The sequence below is a fragment of the Panthera uncia genome, chromosome B1 (genome assembly GCF_023721935.1).
Source record: "Panthera uncia isolate 11264 chromosome B1, Puncia_PCG_1.0, whole genome shotgun sequence".
NCBI classification, from domain to species: Eukaryota; Metazoa; Chordata; class Mammalia; order Carnivora; family Felidae; genus Panthera; species Panthera uncia.
In genome coordinates this window covers 185,160,535-185,183,003 of record NC_064811.1, presented here as the reverse complement: position 1 = coordinate 185,183,003, position 22,469 = coordinate 185,160,535, and the positions used below count along the sequence as shown (strand labels likewise).

Here is a 22,469-nt window from a genome sequence, read left to right as displayed (position 1 = left end):
GTGGCTCAGCCGGTTAAGCGTCCGACCTTGGCTCAGGTCATGATCTCACGGTTTATGGGTTCGAGCCCCACATTGAGCTCTGTGCTGACAGCTCGGAGCCTGGAGCCTGCTTGGGATTCTGTGTCTCCCTCTCTCTCTGCCCTTCTCCTGCTCGTGCTCTGTCTCTCCCTCTATCTCTCAAAAATAAATAAACATTAAAAAATTTTAAAAAATCAAGATGAAAGTTACCATTGCCAGTTTTCAAACCCCATTTCCTTCACATGAAAACCTAGTTTGTTAAGAATTTCCTTAGATTCTTGCCCGAGTATTGTTCTTCTTTCTTCTGTGTTTTTCCGTGGTGTGAGATCCAGGAAAACCTGTTTTTAACAAAAGGAACAATGGGTTGGTTAAAATGTGAAATACATTCCACTACAGATACCTCTATATAGACTCCCAGGGTCTTGGTCCTTTGAACTGTATTATTTAGGTTGTTAATGTGAAAGAGAGAAGAAATAACCAATAAAATCATGCACGTCCAAAACAAATGTCTCCGGTAAAACAATTAACCATATAAATTCTGATATGAGCTCTTGGACATTTTTAGTTTGCTTGCATGCATGGGTTAGAGGCATGCACTGATTTGTTCATCAGGCCAAGAGCAGAGAGAAGTGTCCACCTTTTGAGGGCTTTCCTTTGAGGTCAGTATGGACCTGTGAGGGTGTCATCAGCGCCCCCTGCCTTCTGGGTCAAACCAGGTAGGAATTTCTGAAGGAATGGGTTCCTGAGCTGCTGTGTAGAACTCGTCGAAACTTATCATGATCTAGTCTTGGAGTTTCAGCCTGTAAGAAATTAAGAACATAAGGGAAAGGAAAAGGCGAAACATTGAGACATATCTGATATACAAACATAAGATCAGACTTCTATTCCAGCAGACATAAAAACCAGGTCCCTTCCCAAAACTTTTACCCCTTTTAGCTCAGACATTACGTTGTAGCTTTTAAAGTGTTGTTTTGAATTTTATGATTTTATCCAAGTGGGTATGGAAGAGAACTAGTAATTTAAATTAAAAAGTAAAATGAGGACAGAAGACTTTGAAACAGGATTACCAGTCAAAGAGCAATTTCTTCATAAATATATATGTTGTGTGTATATGTACGTGTGTGATTATAATCCTGCTTGCTTATATGGCAGGATTGGGCTTTGTGTTTTCCTACGGTAGAAATGGGACTGCAGAAGACAGAAAGAAAGCCTGACAGCAGGGAAGCATTCCTAATCCCTCTGATGCTTGCCCAGCTGAACCAGCCTCCAGTGTTCCCCCCACTACACAACCCTCAGTCCACCCTACCTGTGCTCTGGTTCTGTGTGGACTGAATGACCTGTCCTCGTCAAAGGCCCTATGCCAGGTGACATACCTGTGCAGGGGCTGTTGATGCTCCTTGGGACTGATCTATCTCCTCAGAAATTGAGATAACACCATGAGAAGCACATCTCTGTAAGCATTAAAGAATCTATAGGAACAAAAATAAGATATGGTGATAAGCAAAGAAGAAAGGCTGGCATTGTTGATCACAGACGGGATTGGGATTTGTGTCCAGCATAGAAATGGTATTACCTCAAACTCTCCTCCTTCCAGATCCTATGTAAATAATTCAGAAATTCAATAAAAATTTATTGAGAACTGAATGCTTTGCAAACACTGGGGATCCAAAGGTCATTAAGACATGGTCTCTGCATCAAGAATGTTGGTCTAGGGGCGCTTAGGTGGCTCAGTCGGTTAAGCATCCGACTTGGGTTCAGGTCATGATCTTAACAGTTCGTGAGTTCAAGCCCCATGTTGGGCTCTGTGCTGACAGCTCAGAGGCTGGAGCCTGCTTCAGCTTCTGTGTCTCCCTCTCTCTCTAGCCCTCCCCAACTCGCTCTCTCTCTCTCTCCCCCAAAAAATACATAAACATTGAAAAAATTAAAAAACAAAAAGAATGTTGGTCTAGTTGGAGACAGCTGAGTATATCATGATTAGTGCTGAGAGCAGAGTACAGAAGCTTGTAGGATCCTAATACCAGCCACTTGAATCAGGATGAAGGGTTGGGGCGAAGAATGGGTGTCAGGGAAGGTTACCCAGAAAAGACAATCTTGGGGTGAATTTTGAAGGAGGAACAGCAGTTCAGCAGTTGACTGGGCAAAAAGTGTGTGTGTGTCTGTGTGTGTGTGTGTGTCTGCAAATGGGAGTGAGCAGGCGGTAGGGAGTTGGACAGAAGTCACATCAGGAAACAGCTGAAGAAGAAAGTGAGAGAAAGCGTTGCAGGGGATTGCGGGTGAATCCGTAGGGCTGCGGTGGAAGATGCAGGGAGGTGTGGAGAGAGACTGGAGAGAAACGAGGCCAGAGAGGTGGGTGGGATCAGGTTGACAGAGACCTTAAGTAGCAGCCACAGGAAGAAAAGCAGGTAAGGAACTGCTTCTTACCCCCAAAGCTGGGGAGCACCACAGAAGGAGGAGCAGCGGAGAAGCAAAATCAGGTTGATGTCACAGAAAGATGGCTTTGGCTACAGCGAAGTCACTGGCCTAGCAAAGAGCCAGGCCAGAGGCAGGCAAATAGCTGGGAGTTATTGACATAACCTAGGTGAGAGCTGACAAGTGGTGGCGTAGAGAGGAGGGGACGGACACGGCAGGGCTAGGTGAAAATGTGAAAGAATTTCTCTCCACCCTCCTTCATGGAACCCACCCGCCTCCAGCACAGTCAAGGAGCTTTGGCCCTTTTAGAGTCTGAGAAATATACTTTTCAAGCAGAGTGAGGCAATATACCCTAAGTGCTTGAGTGTGACTTCAGCTCCTGACTGGTCTCGTTGGCTTGCTTTTTTTTTTTTTTTTTTAATGGATCAACATTAAATCCTTGCCAGGTTTCCAAACCACCCCCCTCCCCCACCACCACCACTTCTCCTCCCCTCAGGAGCTTGGTCATCTTGCCCGGCATAAGAGCCAGGAGGACCTACTTTGAGTCTTTAATGATCTGAGTACCTTCTGAGAATGTCAGCAGGAAACTACAGAGACAGGTCCTAGCCCCTTATGCCCTATACCATTTTGGAAGCTCTTTCTCTCAGCCGGGCCCAGACACAATTTGCAATCCTTACAGAAAAGTGTTAATATTTTAAAAATAAGAACTAATTTAATTAAAGGAAGGAGAAAAGTAATTAATATAAATATACTGCCCAAAGATCATCGCTGCTAACATTTTGGTGTTAGCATTCCTGTTTTTTCTGTGTGTATTATTAACAGTTGAGGTTATTATTATAGAGTTTTATGCAGATAGATAGATCCTAATATCTTGTTCTTTTCACTTAACCTTATTATATGAACCTTTCTCATGTGATTACAAACTTTGGGGGGAGGGCTATTTTACTGGCTGTGTAATATTCCTTCAAGTGAAAGTTCCACACTTTACTGTTTATTTAGCCACTTCCCGAATGTTGGTTGTTAGAGTCATTCCAAGTTCTGTCTATTATGAATAACTCTCTAATGAGGAATTTTACACAACCAGCTTTTCTCTGTATTCTCAATTATCTTCTTAAAATTACATTAGTAGAATAATTGAATCAAAGAAAATATTTAACCTTCTTGACAAAAGTACCTTCCCCAACAACGTATAAGAGTGCCAAGATATGAACTTGAAACTAATTCTACTTCTTATTGACTGAATTATTTGGGGGCAGTTATTTAACCTCTCTGAGCCTCAGCTTTGTTAACTATAGAATGGAGGTGCCCACCTCACAGAATTATGAAATTTAAAAGATGTAATGTGTAATTTGGCACATGTTATGGTGCATAGGAGGTGTTCAACCCAAATATTAGTTCCTTCTTCCCTTCTGCTATTCTTTTTTCCAGTGTTTTTATTTTATTTAAAAAATTGTTTTAACCTTTATTATTGAGAGACAGAGGGAGACAGAGCATGAGCCGGAGAGGACCAGAGAGGAACCGCGAGACCATGATTTCAGCCAAAGTCGGACACTAACCAACTGAGCCACCCAGGTGCCCCTCCACTGTTGAATAAAATAGACTTCAGGTTTGTTGCATTTCCTATTAGTCAGGCATCTGGTCATGGTTGAAACATCTTGACCACGAGGCCTGTGAAGTGGGTAACTGTACCATCCAGGCACATTGTTTGTATTTGGCTTCTAGAACTCACCAGATACTATGTAATCGAATCCGTAGTAGATATTTGGTGCATTTGTTACTGTTACCGCATTTCTGAACAGGGCTAGTGTTTTATATAGTTTTCTATTTTCTCCTTATGCAAATTATTTACCATCTCTGTTCGCAGCTTCCCCATCAGAAAAAATAAGGATAATACATACCCGTCCTATCTTACTTGGGTAATGAAAGCATTTCTCGCTATCAAGCTTTTAACTCACAGACTAACTACACACACACTGAGCAAGATATGGGTAGAATTAGCCATACATAAGAGAGACATAGAAGGAAAGAGGCAAGAAGACACTAACCTTTACCCAAAGCCTGTATTTTACACGTATTAATTATACACACGCGCACACACACACACACACACACACACACACTAGCATGAGGTGCTTCACAGATATTCAGATTTCACAGACAAGGAGGGGAAGCAATGTCCTCGAGTTGCCAAGACACAATTCAAATACTAAACTGTATCGTCACATGCAGGAGGACACTTTTCTGTTTTTTGGGGGACTTAGTCTTTATTAAAACTATTTATGAGGTTGAACAATTAATTGTTTTTACTAACTTGCACTTTGCTACTTAGAGAGAAAAGCACAACATGGTGAATTCATCTGGGCAATTTATTTTATTGCTTCTGTTCAAAGGATCCCCTGAAAGGAAGCTGCGTTGATAACCACCAGACATCAGCGAAACCAGAGGAAACTATGATGTGTGTGCATGATGAGGGGGCAGGAAGAGTGGAAGAGATTTCATGATCCCTTAGTTTCGTTTGTTTTCAGGTTATAAAACATAAACGAACTTCAGCTGGAAGACAGTTCAATTAATATGTTAAGGATCGAGTACGAGCTCTGTGCTGGCTGCTCGTGCCTGTAACCACCTGTAACAAGCATGAAGGACAGTACGTGCACCTCTTGGAAAGGAGAGGCACAAAATGAAAAGGCTTTTCGGGGCTCCTGGGTGGCTCAGTCGGTTAAGCATCTGACTTCGGCTCAGGTCACGATCTCACGGTCCGTGAGTTCGAGCCCCGCATTGGGCTCTGGGCTGATGGCTCAGAGCCTGGAGGCTGTTTCAGATTCTGTGTCTCCCTCTCTCTCTGACCCTCCCCCATTCATGCTCTGTCTCTCTCTGTCTCAAAAATAAATAAACATTTTAAAAAAATTAAAAAAAGAAAAGACTTCTTATATTACTGAGGGCTCCTCTCACCAAAAAAAATTTCTTAGGACAGGTCAGAGTGATATCTCCACCCTACCCCCCCAAGAGAAATAAATATGTAGGGGAAAAAAAAAAAAAACCTGGTCAAGAGTGTATATTAAAAAAAACTGATATGTCCATTGGGTGAAACCACATGAAACTGCAGTTTTGTAGGCCAAAATCAGTCAAATATCATCATTTTCATATGGCTGAGTTTATACAAATGGCATTGTTCCGTAAGTCTAGAGAGAGTTGTTTCCAGGAACTGACTTCAAAAGTGACACTTGGTAGTTAGGATTTGGGTGAGCTATTGCCTCTAAATTATATTCATCACTTTTAAAATGGAACTCAAATTTATATTTATATAAATATGCATTTTTTTTATTTGAGAGAGAAAGAAAGTGTGTGCAAGCAGGGGAGAGGGGCAGAAAGAGAGAGAGAGAGAGTGAGAGAGAGAGAGAGAGAGAGAGTGAGAGAGAATCTCAAGCAGGCTCCACACGGGGCTCAATCTCACGACCCTGGATCATGACCTGAACCCAAATCAAGAGCCGGATGCTCAACCGACTGAGCCACCCAGGCGCCCCAAGGAACTCTGAAACATTTTGACAGATATTTCAAACTACACAAAAGAAAAATAACTTAGTTACAACAGAATCTCCAAATCCTGTGCTTCTTTCCTTTCTTCACCTGAAAAATCACCTGAATAATAGGTCGAGTAGCTTTGTGTATATTTTGATGGCTGCATGCACAATACTTTGTAGGAATATCTACGTTGCCCCCAGCACGGGAGAGGGCATGAAATAAGGAATTAGGAGGCCTGCTGCCTTCCAGTTGTGTGCAAAGCTTGGGCAAAGCTACTCGCCATCACGGCTTTGGTTTACATCTGCATGAAACAAAGATAATAACTTGCCTCGTGGAGTAATTTGTGAGCATGACACGAAATGTAATAAAGTGAGAGACCTTTATAATGACCAAGTGTTACACAATTAGAAAAGCTGGTTTCTATACGTTAATAAAGATTAATGCTGCGGATCACTGAGCATTCTACAACCAGAAACTTAAATCGATTGTTTTCCGTTACCTCTTGCAGGGTAAGGAGAGACAGAGCCAACTGTAGTGGCTTCGGCTTGGTCCCAGCACAACGCCAAGGGCCACATGTCTGTTCTCTTCTTGACCAGTTCAACGTGGCTGGTGTAGACAGATCCCATGTCCTAGCTGGGGCCCTCAAAGATTATTTTGTGGGCTTAACTGATGCAGATAGGCTTCACGCACGGATCGGATTGAGTGGGGAATTGCAAAGTGCCCATTTTATGATCCCGGTGGTAGGGAGACACAGTTGGAGACAACCTGGTTTCCTAGATTGTGCCGATTTGCAGGCTTAGTGCATTCCTGCAACGTCACTTCGGTAAGTAGCAAGCATTCTTACAAGATCTGCTTGAGCGCAGCAAAGATGTGGCCACTGTCCTCCAGGGCCTCGCACCGGAGCCTGGGGTCAGACAGGTGACTTAACAACAGCACTGCGGTAGACATCAGAGTAGACCAAAAAGGCGACGGGGAAACCGAGCAGGGAGAGATCAGTTCTAACAGGCAGTTTAGGACGCTTCGTTGAGAAGGAGGAATTAAGTCAAATTGGGTGGCTAGGAAGGAAGGAAAAGAATTCAAGCGGACGAATAGTTTGATGCAAGAAACCAGGGGTCCACGCGGCAGTTCATGTGCAAGCTACATGGGGCTGGAGATCCGGGAGGGGGTGAGAGGGCTTTGAACACCTGCCAGGAGCGGAGGCATTAGGCCTTTATTCTGTGGGAAGCAGGGAGACGTCCTAAAGGCCTCCAAGCAAGAAAGTAACGCCTGGAAGTCCCACAAACCAAGAAGGAGGTCAATTCTCCAATGGAAGGGTGGGTGGGGAGATAAAGGAGCCTTTCAGTTCGCAGTGACACAGGAGCCCTGAAACGCAGACATCCTTCAAAGGAGATACATTGAGTTACACTGTAGGCTCCCTGAAGGCAGGGTCAGGGGCTTAGCCATTTTTGTTTCCTTCTTGTCAAGCACAGTTCGCGATGGTTAAAAAAAGACAGGAAGGAGGCAGGGAGCGAGGACGAAACTTTGCTGAATGAACCAAACTCACGTAGGAATGGTGCGGCTGTTTGTTTTGTTTTTCACTTTTAACGTTTATTTTTGGGGGGAGAGCGCGAGCGAGCGTGGGGGAGGAGCAGAGAGCGAGAGGGAGACACTGAACCTCCACTGCGGGGCTCGAACCCACGCACCGTGAGGTCCTGACCTGAGCCTGAACCCACTGAGCCACCCAGGCGAACGGTGGGGCTTTAAACGGCTGCACCCCCGCGAAGGCTGAGCGCGCAGGCCCCGGGGGTGGGGGGGGGGACTGGCCCCAGTCCCCCCCCCCCCAGCCGGGGGGAGGTCGGACGGGCCTCCGCGCAGCCCAGAGAGTCGCTCTCCGGAGGGAGGAAAGGGCGCCTACCTCGGCTCGGCCGGGAGAACCGAACGCGCCCACCCAGGCCGAGGGCGGAGTCCGGGCAGCCACGCGAAGCGGTCGCTGAACTCAGTCTGCGGGAGGCGGGAGGCCTTCGGAGCGGCGGACTCACAAAGCGAACGAAGGCGCCTCTGGGGCGGGTGAGGCGCCGGGAGGGCTCTCCCGGGACGTCGTCTCTCCCCGCGGAGCCGGAGGGCGACCGTCCCCGGCGGGAAGGGGGCGCGCCCGGTCCCACCCGGCGGCCGGGAGGACCCGCGCGAGGCCGCGCCCCGCTTTCGGGGTTGCCGCGGCGGCGGTTTGGGGGTGCTGCGGCTTGAGAAGGGGGCACCGAGAATGCAGAGGGCTCTGATCAGAGCCGGCGCCCCTGCCGGCCTGCCCTCGACCGCCGCCGCCCCGAGTCCAGGGCCCTCGTCTGCGCCACCGCAGCCGCGCAGCCTGGGCCGCTGTCCCCGGAGACTTGTGTCCCGGCACGCGGCAGGGCCTCCCCGCGGCGCGTCTCCGGAAGCCGAGGGAAGAGCTCTCGAACGCGGGCGGCGCGGGGCTGAGCGGAGGAGACCGACCGCCGCCGCGCCCCGGGGAGTGTGTGCCGCCGCAGGGCCCGAGCTACCCCCGGAGGCGCCGCAGGGCGCAGCGGTGGCGCAGCGGGGTCGGTGGCCCGGGTGGGGGACTGCGCCTGGGGCGCCTGCCGACGCACGGAGGTCCGGGTTCTCTCAGCCCTAAGAATGGGCCTGGCAGGAGAGGGTACCTGCAAGAAAGGAATGAATCTGCAGGTAGCTACGTTCTTTCTGTATTAAGACAAAGCACTGCGCTCCCCTCTGGATAAATCAGAAAAATAACAGTCAAGCTTGACGGAGAGTTAGGCAGCGGGTCCCGAGGCAGAAACCCTTTCTACCGCCTCCCCTAGCTGTCTCTGTTTCCTCAAAACAAAAACTACCGTGTACCTGTCTACACAGCGTCTTCCGGAAGATTAGGATAAAGAGATCTTTTCCTTACCAGGAGAGTCTGCTAGCATCCTATGTTCTTTGCATTTCCACGTAAATTTTAGAATCCGTTTGTCAATTTCTGCCCCCCCAAAGAGCTTGCGCAGACTTTGATCAGCGTTGTATTGGACCTATTTTGTCAAATTTATTCCTAAATATCTCATGTTTTTGTAAATTTAGTAAAAATTTGATGCTATTGTAAATGTTATTTCTTAATTCAATTTCCAAGTGTTTTTTGCCAGTAGAGAGAAATCCAGTTGGGGCGCCTGGGTGGCTCAGTCGGTTGAGCATCCGACTTCGGCTTAGGTCATGGTCCCCGGGTTTGTGCGTTGGAGCCCTGGCTCGGGCTCTGTGATGACAGCTCGGAGCCTGGAGCCTGCTTGGGATTCTGTATCTCCCTCTTTCTCTCTGCCTCTCCCCTCTCTGCCTCTCCCCTCTCTGCCTCTCCCCTGCTGGTACTCTGTCTCTCTCTGTCTCTCTGTCTCTCTCCCTCTCAGAGATAAATAAACACTTAAGAATTAAAAAAAAAAAAAAAAAAAAAGAAATACAGTTAATTTTTGTACACTGATCTTTTATTCTGCTAAACCTTAATATTGGATTTTTAGCTTCCAGAACTGTGAGAGAATAAAGTTCTGCTGTGTTAAAACACCCAGTTTGTGGAAATGTGTTACAGCAGCCCTAGGAAATGAATACAGAGATGTTGGATTCCCAAACCCTAATTGTGGATTTATCTATTTCTCCTTGCAATTATATCAATTTTTGTTTCATGTATCTTCAAGCTCTGTGTTTAAACATACAGAATTGTTATGTCCTCTTGAGACACCAACCCCTTTCTCCTTATAAAATGATCTTTTTCATTCCTGATAACACTCTCTCTGTTACACCTTTCCCTATCTTTTTATTTTTTAACCTATTTGTATCCTGTGTGCACAGTGCATTTCTTCTGGCAGGCACGTACTTGGGTCTTGCTTTCTTTTCCCGTATGACAGTCACTGCTTTGACTTCATTATTTTTGCCTACTATTTTGAGACTTCACTTGCATGCCTTTTTAAAAGTAGGGAGGGTTTTTTTCCCCTTAGTTTCTCCTTAGTGAACTATTGACAGGTTTTTAGTAAAAATTGGAGACCTCGAATAGGTACTCTTTTGAGAATAGCTACATGTGATCTCCCCCTAGTGGCCACGTTGAAAAATGTTATGAAATTCAATCATTTTATCCCAGAGCACAACTTCTCCATGGCAAGCTATGTGTATTTGATGGCTGGGTCAATTCCTTGTCACCTTGACTTTAGTGCTTCCCATAGCAGTGAATAACCTGCCTCATGGTCCCAAGAGACTCCCAGTGCCAAAATAAGCTAAGAAAGGAAACTTGGCAATCTTGAAACCTGACAAAATAATAGCCACCCAAGTAATTAATAACAATGATGGTGTTATGAATACCTTAATAAGTAACTCAGAAACACATAAAATGGTTGATGTAGGATAGTCATGGAAAGTAAGTAATGTAAATGTTGACTTTCAAAAGCGTTCAGAAGGAAGACGAATAGAAAGCATAAAATAAAGTGACAGAAATAAAAATTTTAAATATGAATACTAGTTTCTTTGCAACTTCCTTTGAATCTACAATTACTTCAATATAAAATTTAAAACATATCAGTTGTCATGATAAGTGGAAATGGATCCAAACTCTCTAGCTAAAAGAATAAAAGTATTAACTTTGTTTTTTAAGGAAAAAAATAACATATAGAACTTTACAGGGAACACACATAAAACACACAGAACTCTGAAATAAATAAAATACTCTGAACTCAGAGTAAAGGGTTAGAAAAAGATAAACTAGGAAAATGCAGACCAAATGACAGCAGGTATTGCCCTGTTCCTTTAGAGGGAAAAGACTTTAAGGCAAAAACATCACTGCAGATAAAAAGGACCACAACTTAATGATAAAAAGTTAAATATAGCAGGAAAGTATAACAATTCAAATCTTGTATGCCTTTAAAATTAAAGCCTAAAATACGTAAAGGGAAATTTGCTAGAGCTACAAGGAGAGATTGATAAGCCAACTATTAAAGTGGCTGTGAGTTTTATATGGCAGACCATTATTACAATCATATTTCTGCTAGTATAATTACTCCTACTTTATATGACGAAATTCCATATGCCTATATTTCATAGTGCTCCACAAAAATTATGGCGGGTTACATGTGCTCCGCTTCTGCAAAAGTTGAGAACTATTGCACTAGAAATCGAGGCACATCATTTCTTATTCATTCAACAGCATTTACGGAACAACTATTATGTTGACGGTATCATGGAACATATATGCTCCAAGAGTAAGTTGTACCTATTTAGTTTAGCCATTTAAATAATGCATAAGCTGGAGTTTCATAGAACTTCAAAAGGAGAACTGTAGTTTTCTATAACTATAGTTCTAGCCCTGAAGTCCCTCCACCGCCATTCTCTCTCTCTCTCTCACTTTCTGTCAATTAAGTCTGTATCTCCTTCTTAAATAAATGTGCTTGATGGAACAAGCAACAGTAAAGAATTTCCAAAATTGTGATATGTCTTCAATATATTTTCTTTTAAAACTAAGAAAATACTATAGCAAGTACAAATACTGGCCTAGAAACTCAACTGTATGAGGCAACTTAATCTCTATTAAGAGACTCCATACTGCCAAGTGGTGAAAACAATTGGGGTCCCCTTCTCTCTCCCCTTTTTGCAATGATTTACATCTAAATTCCAGGGATTTCTGGAGTACTAAGGGTAGGAAGGGGGGAGCATATGGTCTGATCTTCACCTATCCATGCTGGCATCAGAGGCCAGGTCCTTATCGCCTCTGGTCTTCAGTCACTGCTCCATCAAGGTCACTCGACATTTGCCTCATTTCCAACCATGAAGCTCTTCAGGTCTGGCTTGTTTTCAGCTAACCTTGTTGTCCTTGGGTACAAAATGTTATTCTGCTGCTCCCACACCTCCTGGGGCAGGAGAAACTTCATGGGGGCTATCTGGGGCCCTTCACACTGGGAGACTAACCTACAGGGGCTGGGATTTGTATAATTTTTTTTTTTTAACGTTTATTTATTTTTGAGACAGAGAGAGACAGAGCATGAACGGGGGAGGGTCAGAGAAAGAGGGAGACAAAGAATTGGAAACAGGCTCCAGGCTCTGAGCTGTCAGCACAGAGCCCAATGCGGGGCTGCAACTCACGGACCGCGAGGTCATGACCTGAGCCGAAGTCGGAGGCTTAACCGACTGCTAGGGGCTGGGATTTGTTCACCTCCTCCCTTATGCTACTTGGATAGACGTGCGTACTAAAACATCACCCGGCCTTTTCTCTCCTGCTTCTTGATGCCTCTCTGAGCTGCGGGGGAGAGTACAGAGCCCCTGTTTCTCAAGGACCCCCACTAACATCTTGCTCCTTGCTTCCTCTCTAACATAACCTCCTTTCTCCCCAGGCTTGGGAAAATTTGATATACTCTTTAGAAGGATGGGGTGGGCAGGAAAATTCACTTTCCTTTAGGTATTCTCCCAAATCTACTGTTTATACTTGAAATCTTTCTCTTCTTTTGGAAATTCTAATGCCAAGAATTGTTTTTATTTTCTCTCTGCTTTCTGAGTGTTTTCTTTTTTCTGAGGCAACAACACAGAATATCTATCTATCTGCATGAGAAAAGGGTCATGGGCTAAAAGAAGCATATAGGGGGGAAAACCCTTATGCGTTAAAATAGCAAAATATTGTTATTCAACAGTACAGAGCAAAAATGGCCTCTCTGATAACATTGATTTTAATAGTAACAGGGATTGTCCTGTTGATGAAGTGAAAGCAGATGAGCCCCTAAATCATAAAAAAGATGGCATGCCATTTTAGTATACAGGTCAGAGACAGAATTCACTGAAATGTTTTTAAAAATGATTTGTCGGGGGTGCCTGGGTGACTCAGTCGGTTAAGAGTCCGACTTCAGCTCAGGTCACGGTCTCGCGGTCCGTGAGTTCGAGCCCCGCGTCCGGCTCTGGGCTGATGGCTCAGAGCCTGGAGCCTGCTTCCGATTCTGTGTCTCCCTCTCTCTCTGCCCCTCCCCCGTTCATGCTCTGTCTCTCTCTGTCCCAAAAATAAATAAACGTTAAAAAAATAAAAATAAAAAATAAATGATTTGTAAGGGGCGGGGGGGGAGGTGCCTGGCTGACTCTGTAGGAATAGTGAGCGACTCTTGATCTTGGAGTCACGAATTCAAGCCCCACGTTGGGTGTGGAGGTTACTCAAACAAAAACTTTTAAAAAACACAGTTGGTAGGTTGTATGAAACACTAACTACTAGGGAAGCCAGTTCAAGACGTACTTAAAAATCAATCAAGGCAACTCCCAGTGAATAATGGCTTTATTCACAGAGAATGCAAGTCCGAAACGAGAAGTGTCCACATGGAAGGTAGATAGATACTTATAGTCGGAGGCGTTATTACTATCCATACAATTAAGCTTACTTGCGCCATAAAATACCGAACATGCTTGTTGGAGTCTTGGAGAAAGTAAGGAGGGGTGCTAAGATTATGAATGGGAGAGAAGTTATGGAATTTTCTTTAGGAAGGAGGGGATCTGCCTGTGTTAGTTGGGGAGTGGGGTGCCAGGCTCCCCTGCCTCCGGCAGCCCAGGGAGCGAACTCTCCAGGGATAAGGGCTTTCCAGGAAAACAAGTCCCTCTGACCATTTATTTATTTTATGATTCAGGGGCTCCTCTGCCCCCAGAAATCATAGCCTTTAAATAATGGTGCCTAAAATCTTTCTAGCAAAGCTTTTTGTTTCAGAAGCATTCATACGCCGTTAAAAACACAAACTCTGAGGTGCCACATTGAAAGTTATTCACCTGGGAAGACAACCGGAGCCCTCGTTGGACCCTGTCACCCCCTGCACTGGAATGGCCTTGTAGACACCACACTCTTACCTTTCTGATTTTCATATCACCAGTACCCTACAAAGTTTTGGGTGTCTGAAGTGAGGATCCGATAACGTTTGTTGAGAGATGAAAAAAGAAAAAAAGTAAATGAATGAGTGAATCAATTGGGTGCTAATGGTTCCGATCATTTCTATTTTGGTGTGGGAGAGTAGGAGGAAAACGCATACCCTAAGGAGTGGACCACTAAAGGGTAAAAAGCTTCTAGAATGAACAGTGGGTTAAAAAAAAAAAAAAAAAAAGACACATTGTTGTAGTTTCATAATTTTCCCTGGCATTAGCTACAATAGGGACTAGTAGTTGAAGCATTTTGTAGGAATACCCACTACTTACAAAGGTATGTGGTGTGTGTGTGTGTGTGTGTGTGTGTGTGTGCTTTGATAAGGACTTTACTCTAATGGCACCTGGTTATAAAGGATTTGTTAATTAAGGCATTGTTCTCACTTGATAAGCTAATGAGCAAGAATGGCAGAGAAATATTGCATTTCTTTTCTTTTGCCTTTTTGGAAGCAATGCATCAGTGTGAATACTTTTGAGTGAAATTCAGAAATTTATATGTGGTCTTATGCCATCAAAACAATAAGTTCTCAGAATTAATTCCTCTTTGCTTAATGGGGAAATTTACCATTAACAAATAGTAATGGTATGTACTAATTATTAACAGTTTTAGATATATACCTACACACGGGCATTGCATTATCACCACGATCAGCAAACCCTTAAGTGTTTTTCTTTATTTCCTGTACCTTTTCCTCTTTAGCAGCTCCCGTTCTCTATTCCAAGTCTGGTAAAATATCAAAGATTCCTTAAAGTTTCCACTAAAAAAAAGCCAAAAAGATGGGGCGCCTGGGTGGCTCAGTTGGTTAAGCTTCCAACTCCTGATTTTGGCACAGGTTATGATCTCACAGTTCGTGAGATCGAGCTCCACGGGGGGCTCTGTGCTTATGGTGCAGAGCCTGCTTGGGATTCTCTCTATCCCTCTCTCTCTCTCTCTTTCTCTCTCTGCCCCTCCCCTGCTCATGCTCACTCTCTCTCTATCTCTCAAAATAAAATAAATAAACATGAATTTAAAAATTCAAATTCAAATTCAAATTCAAAAGAGACTGGCTCAATACCTTGCTCTCATTTCTATATAGCCCTGTCCCCCCACCCGCCAGCCTCCAGGACTCTATGCCACATTTGAAGGCAGAGTTGTCTCTCTTATCTCCTAGATACCTTGGCCATTCTCATGCTGGCAGAAAGCCACAGAGTGCTGGGACTGGCAGGTGGACACATGTTCTGCTGGGTGCCATTCTCTGCCCTGCCTGTGTAAGTGATACATTGATCTTGTGATCGTGGGCAGCTCATGCTCCTGAGGACATCTGAGGCCTCTCTTTTCTGAGAAAGCCCGTGGAGGGAGAGGACAGTGTAGGAATTTCCGTGGAAAACCTCTTGTCAAGGATTCCAGCTATAGGTCACCTGACACGACGGGATAATTGGACAGAAGCCAAGGAGAAATGCGATACCTTCCATTTAGAAAACATAAAAAACTGTGACTAGTAAAATCAAGTGTAAAAAGATGATAATACTTCCTGAGTGAATATGTTAATATTTCATTTTAATATCTATTAAAAATTGTCTAGTGATATTTAAATAATTGAATACCTTGAGAGGAAAGACAAATCCAGACATATAGGCAGACAAAACTTTCTGTTTTTTAAGTGGTTGTAGAATCACATATAAGTTGTCTTATCTTTTTGAAGATCGGTGATCAAATAAATAAGTCACGATGTGGTGATTTCATTCATTAAAACTACTTAAGAACTTCATATATGACAAACTAGCATTAGTAATCTAAGACAAATAATGGAGAAAAGGAGATAACTACTTAAGATTTAGTGTTGGGATACCTGAGAATGGTACAGTATGAGATGAGATCAAAAGAAGTAGAAGGAAATAGGCTAGTAGGACAGATAATCTGCGAAAGAGATACATTTATATCAGAACATGAAGTATATCATTGTAACAGGGATCTGCTTGTATTTAAATATATAGCACTGTTAGATCAATGTAATAAAAAGTATCAAAAGAAAAAAAAAGTAAATCAAAGCGCCTGGGTGGCTCAGTCGGTTAAGCATCCGACGTTGGATGTCACGATCTCACAGTTCATGGGTTCAAGCTCCATGTAGGGCTCTGTGCTGACAGCTCAGAGCCTGCAGCCTGCTTGGGATTCTGTGTCTCCCTCTCTCTCAGCCCCTCTCCTGCTCACCCTCTGTCTCTCTCTCTCAAAAATAAACACTAAAACAATTTTTTTAAGTATCAAAAGAAAACAAAATGAACACTGCTCAACACATATTTATTGCTCCAAATATATAAAGAATTATAAATACAGATACATACTCTGCTTTCACGCCATAGGCAGTCACCGAAGATTAAAAACTTACACAAAAGGGAAGCAAAAATAATATAAAAACAGGGAGGGGGACAAAGCATAAGAGACTCATAAAAATGGAGAACAAACAGAGGGTTCCTGGAGGGGGTGTGGGAGGGGGGATGGGCTAAATGGGTAAGGGGCATTATGGAATCTACTGCTGAGATCATTATTGCACTGTATGTTAACTAACTTGGATGTAAATTAAAAAATAAATAAATAAATAAATAAAGTAAAAAAAAAAGGTTAAAAAGTTTTTAATTAAAAAAAAATTTTTACAAAAGGAAAACCCTGACAAACTAAATGGAATCACATGGAGTATGGGCAGTTCCATAGCAAAGATGTGCAAATTAGAACTAATTAAATGGCACAAATAACTAAAAGATGCTTTTTTTTTTTTTAAGACAGTGTTGGAGGAGGATCCATAACCCATTGACCCTGCCGGCGGGCTGCATTATTTCTGAAGAGGAACTTCTCAATATGTAGCAAGAGCTAAAAATCTTTTAAGGCATTTAATCTGTTCCACTTTAGGAAAGAGAAAAGAGAAGGAAAAATCACAAAGGGGAAAATGAACTTTGTGCAAGTATGTAACAGCATTATTTTTCATAGTGAAAATAAGAAACATCTCTAACGCATAAGGAAAATGGTTTAGGCAACTGCTCAATGTTAGTTAGCAGAATGGAACCCAGTACACTATCATGTGCATTTTGTTGATCCATGAAAATCTGTATGTGAAGCTGTACCAAATAAAGCTCAACAAGGGATAAATATGTCCACTGCTAAACTGTTAGTTTCTTGGGAGACTGAACCATCTCATAGCGAATGCACAGGGCCAAACTTTGTTCCTGGTACACGATAAATGCTCGTGACTGTTGAATGAACGCATAAATGGCTTTTCCGTTTATGCTGAATTCTTAACCTTCTGCCTGCTCTGACCTTGGTAAGCGTGCATTGGCTAGCCTTCATACTGCTCACCTAGATTTCTGGACTCTTGCCTGCCCGACCTCAGATAAATGCATACCCTTTGTGGTCCCGGCACCCAACCAGTGACCTCTCTCTGCTGAAGTTTCCATACCCAGGGCGTCACACAGCTGAGTTCAATTACCTAACATGAGGTCTGCATTCATCAGCAAGCTTGTGAAAAAATGCATAAACTTTGTCAAATGTACAAACATGGGAAGAAACCTGAGTGGAGCGTTTACAGTTAAAAGCCAATTGCAATCATTCTAGGGGAAGGAACAGCTGTATTTGAAAACCTGCATGATTATATGAATGGCCTACAAAAAAAAAAAAGTAGGAAAATCAAAGTTCATAGTAATACATTAAAAAAAAACCCAACAACCCGACACGAAGTTGCAATCAGTTTCCTAAGACTAGAGAGCATATGTCCCAGGTGCCTATTAAAAAGGGGGCAAATACAGTCAAGGATTCGACCTTCTCTTACTCCATACCACACTCACCCAGCAACTCCAATGGAAAGGCTAACAGCAGTGACCCTCAAGAAGCCGACAGCTGCCTTGAGAACATTCTGCCCAGAAAATGTCCTGAGATTCCGTTGACAGCAAAACAGCACATTAAGCCCTTAAGGGATTTTCAAAAGAAGTGTCCTGTAAGGCCCCCGTTCTTGGAGTCCCCCCTGCACTCGACCTTTCCTGGTGGCATTGAATGCCAGGACGTAAGTATTTCATGGTAGGATCAACGACTGAATGACTGAATGGAGGGAAGAGGGGATTCGGCAGGTTGCCAGATTATGAGGTAATCACAGCATCAAGCGACGTTAGCATTTATTTTGGAGGATCTTGATTTATTTTCGAGAGCACACAACTCCGAAGGGGCCCAAATCCAAGCAGTGAGCCTGGTGAGGGAAACCGTTAGGAGGAAGGGGGGGGAAAAAAACCCAGCCTGAAATCCCTTGGCCAGGAGGGGGTCCCGTGCAGGCCCGAGGTTAAAGCAAGCCCTGCTGGAGGCGTCGGTCCCCAGGTCGGCCCCAGCCTAAGCCTCCTTGTGCTATAAATACAGCGGCCCACATGCTGCGGAGACACGGTGTTCCCTCCGCTCGCCGGGACAGATAACATGAATTTGCCCTTTAAACGTCCCAAGCCGAAGGCACAGCCCCCGGCCCACCCCTGCCTCCCGGAAGCGCCTTCGCCCCGGTTGCCCTCTGCCGAGGAGGGGGACGGCGAGGGGGTGTCCAGGCACCTGCCCAGCCAATGCGCACGGCGCGCACGGCCCCAGGGTCCCTCCTCCTCTCGCGAGAGACTGGGCGGGGGATATAAGGAGGGCTGCGGGGCGACGCGAGCGGCCCCTTCGCGTCGCCAAGGGACGGAGAGCGGGCGGCCGTGCCTGGCCGGGCGGAGGCGAGAGCGAGAGCGCGGCTCCCGGAGGCTGTGTGCGCCCGGCAGTCACCATGACTGATCACGCCTTGAGCTTCCTGAAGGATTTCCTGGCCGGCGGCGTCGCCGCTGCCGTGTCCAAGACCGCGGTCGCCCCAATCGAGAGGGTCAAACTGCTGCTGCAGGTAAGGACGGCGCGGGCGCGGCGCGGCGCGGCCAGCCTGGTGCGGGCCCGGCGGGGCGCGCGGGGCGCGGGCGAGCTGCAGCGGCGCGGGGGCCCGCGGGCGCGGGGACCGGGCCGGCCGCCGCAAATCTGTGCTAGGCCACAGGCCCCGCCGCCCGGCCTACTGGAAGGGGAAGGTGCCCTCTGCGTAGAGACAGGTCCAGCGTCAGTAGCAGATTCCTGGTGTCGGGTGGCGCCCTGCGTTCGGGTGTCTATATATGGAAAGCCACCCCGAGTGGGTTACCGCCAGCCAGATCCTGCTCCTGGGACGGCACTGACGCTCCGCTTAGGCCTCATAGGTCGGCCTCACCTTTTGATTTTCAGTGTTCGTTGCACCTTTTCCCCCGTGCATCCACCGTCTACAATAAAAAAACCTCAAAATAATTGTTACTCAAAAGCCAGCTTACTGTGACCCACGCACTAACGCTGTAGGCTGACATATATATTATTTATCTTTGCATAACCTCTGTAAGGAATTTTCTCCCCGGTTTCGCAGCGGAAGAAACAGGTTTTGACAGATTAAGTAGCAGTTTTTAGAGTAAATTCAGATTGTCTTACCCTGTCCCCAAATCTTTTCCTCTGCAGCCTGATCTCTGGTTTATCATCATCTCCATCGTGTTTTTCTCTACTTGCCCCGAAGGCAAGGGCCCCTCAATGAGAAACTGGGCCTCCTCGGTTTGGGAGTCAAAATTATCATAAAGAAAAACCCCAACAAATTGCTCACTTGCAAACAGCAACAGACCCCTCAATAATTAGTTACTTGCATAATCTGCTTGAAATTTTTCACGCTCTAATATCTGGTGGATTTATTCTCCTTCTTCTGTTAGAGCATCTAGTACTCAGAGATCCTGGTCTCCAGGGAGACTCCGTGAAATTGAAGAATCATTAGCTCCTGCCCATCCTGTCTGTTAAATTAGAGCAGGGGCCCTTTAGGGCAGGGCCCTTTACCTCCCTTTGAGCCCCCAATACAGTTCTGGAACCTAGGGAAAATGTAGTGCATACATGACTCTGTTTACAATGAAATATTTTCAGTTTATTTGGGGAAGAACCGTTTCTCTCAAATGCCCTGGTAAGTGGGGCAATATTGGATTTTTTTGGCTTGTTATCCAACTAGCCGACATATTTATTTGGACTTGATATCTGATTTCCCCATTTATTTAAGAAAGAAAATCAGGGAGTGGTAAGCATTCATTTTCCTCCTATCCTCTTTCCATTCCGCCCCCCCCTTGCCCCCTGCTCTGGCCGTCCTCACCCAATTCCTTCCGCCCTCCCCTCTCCTCCCCCCACAGGTCCAGCATGCCAGCAAACAGATCAGTGCTGAGAAGCAGTACAAAGGGATCATTGATTGTGTGGTGAGAATCCCCAAGGAGCAGGGCTTTCTCTCCTTCTGGAGGGGTAACCTGGCCAACGTGATCCGTTACTTCCCCACCCAAGCTCTCAACTTCGCCTTCAAGGACAAGTACAAGCAGATCTTCCTGGGGGGCGTGGACCGGCATAAGCAATTCTGGCGCTACTTTGCCGGTAACCTGGCTTCCGGTGGGGCAGCTGGGGCCACCTCCCTCTGCTTTGTCTACCCACTGGACTTTGCTAGGACCAGGTTGGCTGCCGACGTGGGCAAGGGTGCTGCCCAGCGTGAGTTCAGTGGTCTGGGCGACTGTCTCACCAAGATCTTCAAGTCTGATGGCCTGAAGGGTCTCTACCAGGGTTTCAGCGTCTCTGTCCAGGGCATCATTATCTACAGAGCTGCCTACTTTGGAGTTTATGATACTGCCAAGGGTGAGAGAGGGGCCTCGGGGTGCGGAGTGGGGAGGAGGAAGGTCCCTAGGGGTCTGTCACTCACAGAGGACCTTCTATTTATTAATCTTGGGTTTTTTCTCCCCTAGCCCCTGGGCTAAACTGAAGCTTCTGAATGAGGTGGTACGGTGTGGATAAATGGCTAAAGGGCTCTCCTTGTCCTCTACTGAAATAAACTCTGGCCTGGAGTTACTCAGAGAGGGAGAAGGGGAGCCTGCTTCCCCCTTGCCACAGCTCTGTCACTCACGACTTGGAACTCGGGGACCTCCTTCATATGCCCTGTTCCTTGGGCAGAACTCGGGGTTCCCTGGATCCCGAGGGCAGCCCCCAGCTTTGGCTGGCTGCCTGGTTATTTGTGAGGCGCCCCACAAAGGTCAGGTCCTTCCAGAAGGGTAGGGCATGGAGTTGGAGGCATGGTAGCCTCTTCTCCATCCCTTCCTGCTTTTTGCTGAGCTGCTGAGAGAAATCACTTCATAGCCATTTGGCTTCTTGCCTCTGCACACAGGGATGTTGCCTGACCCCAAGAATGTGCACATTATTGTGAGCTGGATGATTGCCCAGAGCGTGACAGCGGTCGCGGGGCTGGTGTCCTACCCCTTTGACACTGTCCGCCGTAGGATGATGATGCAGTCTGGCCGGAAAGGGGGTAAGCTTGACACCTGTGGGCCTCTTATTTCTCTGCCCAAGGAGAACACCAGTCAGTGCTCCTTCCAGTCTTCACTATTCTCCTTGTTAAAATGATGTGATAAGGACTTAGGAAAGAAAACTTACGATCAGTCCCCCCTCGCACGGTCAGCTGGTCCTTTAGAGAATAGAATTTGCTTCTATCAAAGGGATAAGAACATCAAAAATGAGATGTCGAGATGTGACTCGACTAGTATTATAGAGGCCTTAGGCCCTTTTCCCTTAGGGCCTGGGTACAGAAACACAGAAAATGAATTAATTCGTTTATTTCAAAATAATTCTTGCTTCTGTCATCTTGCTACTATAGGTGTTAGTGGGAGAGGATGTTTTTGTTGGGTGAGATGGCCTGGAGCGGTTTTGGCTGCCATAGATCGAAACATAGGAAATTGCCATTTTTGAGGTCAAAAAGTCAAACCTTAGTGCCATATGGTTCAGCTTAATAGCTGTGTCTCTTTTAACGGTGTCCTCTTGGGCAGCAGAATCTGAGACTCCACCTGTTTTCTCACCCATAAAAAAGGGGACCATCTAGCTTAATACTTCCCGCTCCACCCGATGCCCTGATTGTACAGCTTGACCACGTGTGGGTGAGCTGGTTAACCGCCCCAGTTCTTCACTTGATCTTGGGTTGAAGGAGTGGGCTTGACAAAAGATGCTGCCTGCTAGTTATGCAAGGAAGGGGGTGCTTAGCAGGATGCCTAGAGCTGAAGTGACTGACTTTTCTAACTGTGCAGATGTCTTTCAGAGGAAAAGCCTCTTTCCTCCAGAATTCTGGAGCCCTTACCGACATTTGTTTCCACAGCGGATATTATGTACACTGGGACGGTGGACTGCTGGAGGAAGATTGCAAAAGATGAAGGAGCCAAGGCTTTCTTCAAAGGTGCCTGGTCCAATGTGTTGAGAGGCATGGGCGGAGCTTTCGTATTGGTATTGTATGATGAGATCAAAAAATACGTCTAATGTAATCAAAACTCAAGTTCATTGGTTCCAGATCCATTGTGTGGTTTAATAGACTTTTCCTATGGGAAGTAAAAAAAGATAGATCTGGGATAAAACCAGACTGAAAGGAATACCTCAGAAAAAAATGCTTCATTGAGTGTTCATTAAACCACAGATGTATTTTGTATTTATTTTACATTTAAATTCCCACGTCAGATATGAAATAACTTATCATACTTGTATAATTAACTGAAGAACTGATAATGAAGAAGATAACCTAATGTGACACCCCAATAAAGACCACTTAACACAC

General features: G+C 45.4%; 2 protein-coding genes across 2 annotated transcripts; one reads left to right on the top strand and one right to left on the bottom strand.

Annotated features, from left to right (window-relative positions):
- Window positions 1–368: 368 nt before the first annotated feature.
- Window positions 369–18,595, bottom strand: LOC125922511 (collagen alpha-2(I) chain-like). The gene is made up of 5 exons (XM_049630092.1): window positions 18,204–18,595; window positions 13,311–13,368; window positions 7,841–8,559; window positions 1,392–1,487; window positions 369–818 (listed from the first exon to the last, which is right to left on the bottom strand). The coding sequence occupies exons 1-4, from the start codon at window positions 18,593–18,595 to the stop codon at window positions 1,427–1,429; spliced, it is 1,230 nt and encodes a 409-aa protein (XP_049486049.1). The 3' UTR covers window positions 369–818; window positions 1,392–1,426.
- On the top strand, window positions 18,467–22,469 carry SLC25A4 (solute carrier family 25 member 4). The gene is made up of 4 exons (XM_049632602.1): window positions 18,467–18,704; window positions 20,032–20,518; window positions 21,042–21,182; window positions 22,020–22,469. The coding sequence occupies exons 1-4, from the start codon at window positions 18,594–18,596 to the stop codon at window positions 22,175–22,177; spliced, it is 897 nt and encodes a 298-aa protein (XP_049488559.1). The 5' UTR covers window positions 18,467–18,593; the 3' UTR covers window positions 22,178–22,469.